A 3,124-nucleotide genomic window follows, 5' to 3' on the forward strand; every position below is an offset into this window, starting at 1 on the left:
CTCGGGAACACTGGGGGGGTTCCCAGCAGAACGGGGGCACAGACGTGCCCTCGAGGGTCCCTGGCCCTGCTGCCCCTCAGTGCAGTGTGGGGGGACAACAGGGGACCTGAGCGGCCCCTGGGCAGGGCAGTGATGGCTTTGTGCTTCCAGAGGGACCTGCGGGCTCCGGCCCATGGCTTCCGACCAAAGCTCTGTTCCTCCTGTCTACGGACCCCTGGAATCCTCCAGTGACACAGCACCTGGCTCCGGTGTCCACCCGGGGGCCTGGCCTGGCATCGCCAGCATCCAGGTCACTTGGAAGAACGGCACATGGCACATGTGTGCAGGAGCCCTCATCCACCCCAAGTGGGTCCTCACAGCTGCCCGCTGCTTCATCGGGGCCGGGTAAGGAGGGGCAGAGACAGGGATGTCCCCACAGCTCGGGCAGGTGCCCAGCCTGCAGCACCACGTGCTAGTCCCTCTCTGCTCTGTGCTTCACTGTCAGCCTTGGGAAGCAGAGGGCTGGGAAATGCTGGGCTGCTGCAGCCCGTGGCTCTGCTCCCTGTCAACCCTCTCTCAATCTGCCTCCCAGGAACGTCATCAAGTGGGACGTGGTGGTCGGGGCCACCAATCTGTCTGAGCTGGGCCCCGGGGCCAGGGTGCACCAAATCAAGAGGATCCTGATTCACCAGCACTACAAGGCTGGCTCGGAGAGGAACAACATCGCCCTGCTGGAGCTGGACCAGCCCGTGGAGTGCAGCGACTACATCCAGCTGGGCTGTGTGCCCAAGGCCTCACTGAGAGTGTCAGACCTGAAAACCTGCTACATCGCAGGATGGGGTCCCACCGCGGAGAGTGGTGAGTTCCCAAACGGGACGTGGGCACTGAGGGCAAGATGGGCACCCTGGGGACATGGGTTGGGCATCAGGGACACAGGTTGGGCATCAGAGACACAGGCTAGGCTTCCCAAGAGCAGAGGCCAAAGCCAGAGCCAGGCTGCAGGACAGGAGCCCCGGCACAGAGGGGCCTGGCCCTGGCCCAGAGCCAACAGCAGGGCCCCAGCGGGACAGCGCTGCTCCAAGGCTGCCCCAGCCAGGGCAGGGCACCAAGCCCCGAGCTGCAGGGGCTCATTGCCCTCTGTGCTCCAGCTCTCAGACCACGCCTGGTGCTGCAGGAGGCCAAGGTGCGGCTCATCGATGTGCAGCTCTGCAACAGCAGCCGCTGGTACGGGGGGGCCGTGCACCCCCACGACCTGTGCGCTGGGTACCCGCGGGGCGGCATCGACACCTGCCAGGTGGGAGCGTGGCACCAGTCCCTCAGCCCCCGCCAGCACAGGGACCCCCTGACCCCAAACATGGCACGGGCTGGGCCCGGGTCCCCTTGGGTCCCCACCGCTGCCAGGGCTGCCCTGTCCCATGTTCCCTATCCCAGGGCTGCCCTGTCCCATGTCCCCTATCCCAGGGTTACCCTGTCCCATGTCCTCTATCCCAGGAAGGTTCCTGTCCCATGTCCCATATCCCAGAGCTGCCCTGTCCCATGTCCCATATCCCAGGGCTGCCCTGTCCCATGTCCCCTATCCCAGGGCTGCCCTGTCCCATGTCCCATATCCCAGGGCTGCCCTGTCCCATGTCCCCTATCCCAGGGCTGCCCTGTCCCATGTCCCCCATCCCAGGGCTGCCCTGTCCCATGTCCCATATCCCAGGGCTGCCCTCCCCTTCCCCATCCATGGGTCCCTGTCCCATGTCCCCTTGTCCCCAAGGCCTGGCACTCTTACCACAAATCCCATCCAGTGCTCCTGGCAGCCCCAAGGTGCAGATCTGATCCCAGAACATCCATTCTCTGCACATCCCTGGTCACTGTGCTGGGATGAGAGAGAACCCAATATTAACAGGCCCCCAACCTGCTCCCAGCCGAGGCTCTGGAGGCTCCAGCCCCCAGGCAGAGCCCTCCCGTGCTGGGAATGTGGCTCTGGCAGGGGCTGGGAGACAGGAGCCAGCCCTGCTGCTGCAGCAGCCCCCCACAAACCCTGAGCCCCCTCTCCTGCCACAGGGGGACAGCGGGGGTCCCCTGGTCTGCAAGGACAAGAGAGCCGACTACTTCTGGCTCGTGGGAATGACCAGCTGGGGAAAAGGCTGTGCTGGGGCCAAACGACCCGGGATCTTCACCTCCACCCAGCAATTCCACGACTGGATCCTGGTCCAGACAGGCCTGAGCCCAGCAGAACCTGCTGCTCCAACGCCAAAGCCAAACTCCACCTCAGCCTCCATTCCAGCCAAGGAACTGGGCAGGCTTGCAGCCGTTTCATTAGCAAAACAGACCGTGCTGGAATTCCTTGGGAAGCTGGAGGATATCTTGGTGTTCCTGAGGGACAAAACGTCTTGACCAGAAGGGTGAGCGGATCCTGCCCTGGCTGCAGTGCATTACAACCACTCCCTGTTGGGGCCACGACTGCAGGGCCAAAGGCAGCCCCAGTGCCCAGGGCTGCTCTGTGCTGCCCATATTCATCCCCTGAGCCCTCTGTGATGCTCAGGTCGATTTAATCCTTGAAATAAAGTAGTTTGTATTCCCCACTGTCGTGGTTTGGGAATGGTGTTCTCCAGTTTAGCAGCCCCAATAAAACCCCGCTGCCACTCCCTCCCCCTCACCATCCAACTGGAAGCACAAAAGGCAAAGATTACGGGTTGGGATTAGAACAGTTTACTGGAAACTGCGATGAGATAAGAAAATGAACAGTATCAGCAACAATATTAATCACAAAAGGTATAAGACAAAAAAATGATTTACAAGGAAAGCTCATGAAAACAAACAAATACCAACCTGCTGTTCCCCACCTTGTTTTCTCTGTTCTGGCCAAAACTATGACACCCATTAACCTTGTTTCCAGCCCAATTCAGTCTCCTGTGTAAGGTAAGGACCCAACAATCTGGGAGGCAGGAGTGATGGTGGGGAAGTGAGCGGGATTGGCCCCTGTTTGGGGAGGAGACAAGGGCAGAGACAAGGGAGGAGTTGAGAGGAGAGGGGGTGGCTGAGCCCTGCAGGTGCAGAGAAGGGGCATCAGCACCAGTCCCACACACAGACTGCTGGCTGGCTGCTGCTGGCACTGAGCCCTGCACCCAAACCCCACAGGCTGCCAAACAAACTCCTG

At 61.2% G+C, this 3,124-nt stretch overlaps 1 protein-coding gene across 2 annotated transcripts in view; it reads left to right on the forward strand.

Moving 5' to 3' along the window:
- Positions 1-2,542, forward strand: part of LOC108509374 (acrosin-like) — a 3,173-nt gene extending 631 nt beyond the window's left edge. Inside the window, exons 2-5 of one of the 2 annotated variants that reach the window (XM_017838775.1) lie at positions 151-384; positions 572-837; positions 1,128-1,273; positions 2,029-2,542. In XM_017838775.1, coding sequence (XP_017694264.1) covers positions 151-384; positions 572-837; positions 1,128-1,273; positions 2,029-2,361 — 979 coding nt within the window. In that variant the 3' untranslated portion in view covers positions 2,362-2,542. The remainder of the gene's footprint in view (positions 1-150; positions 385-571; positions 838-1,127; positions 1,274-2,028) is intronic. The other variant, XM_017838776.1, reaches the window with a different exon arrangement.
- Positions 2,543-3,124: the final 582 nt, after the last annotated feature.

The sequence above is a fragment of the Lepidothrix coronata genome, unplaced genomic scaffold (genome assembly GCF_001604755.1).
Source record: "Lepidothrix coronata isolate B3197 unplaced genomic scaffold, Lepidothrix_coronata-1.0 Scaffold357, whole genome shotgun sequence".
Lineage (NCBI taxonomy): Eukaryota > Metazoa > Chordata > Aves > Passeriformes > Pipridae > Lepidothrix > Lepidothrix coronata.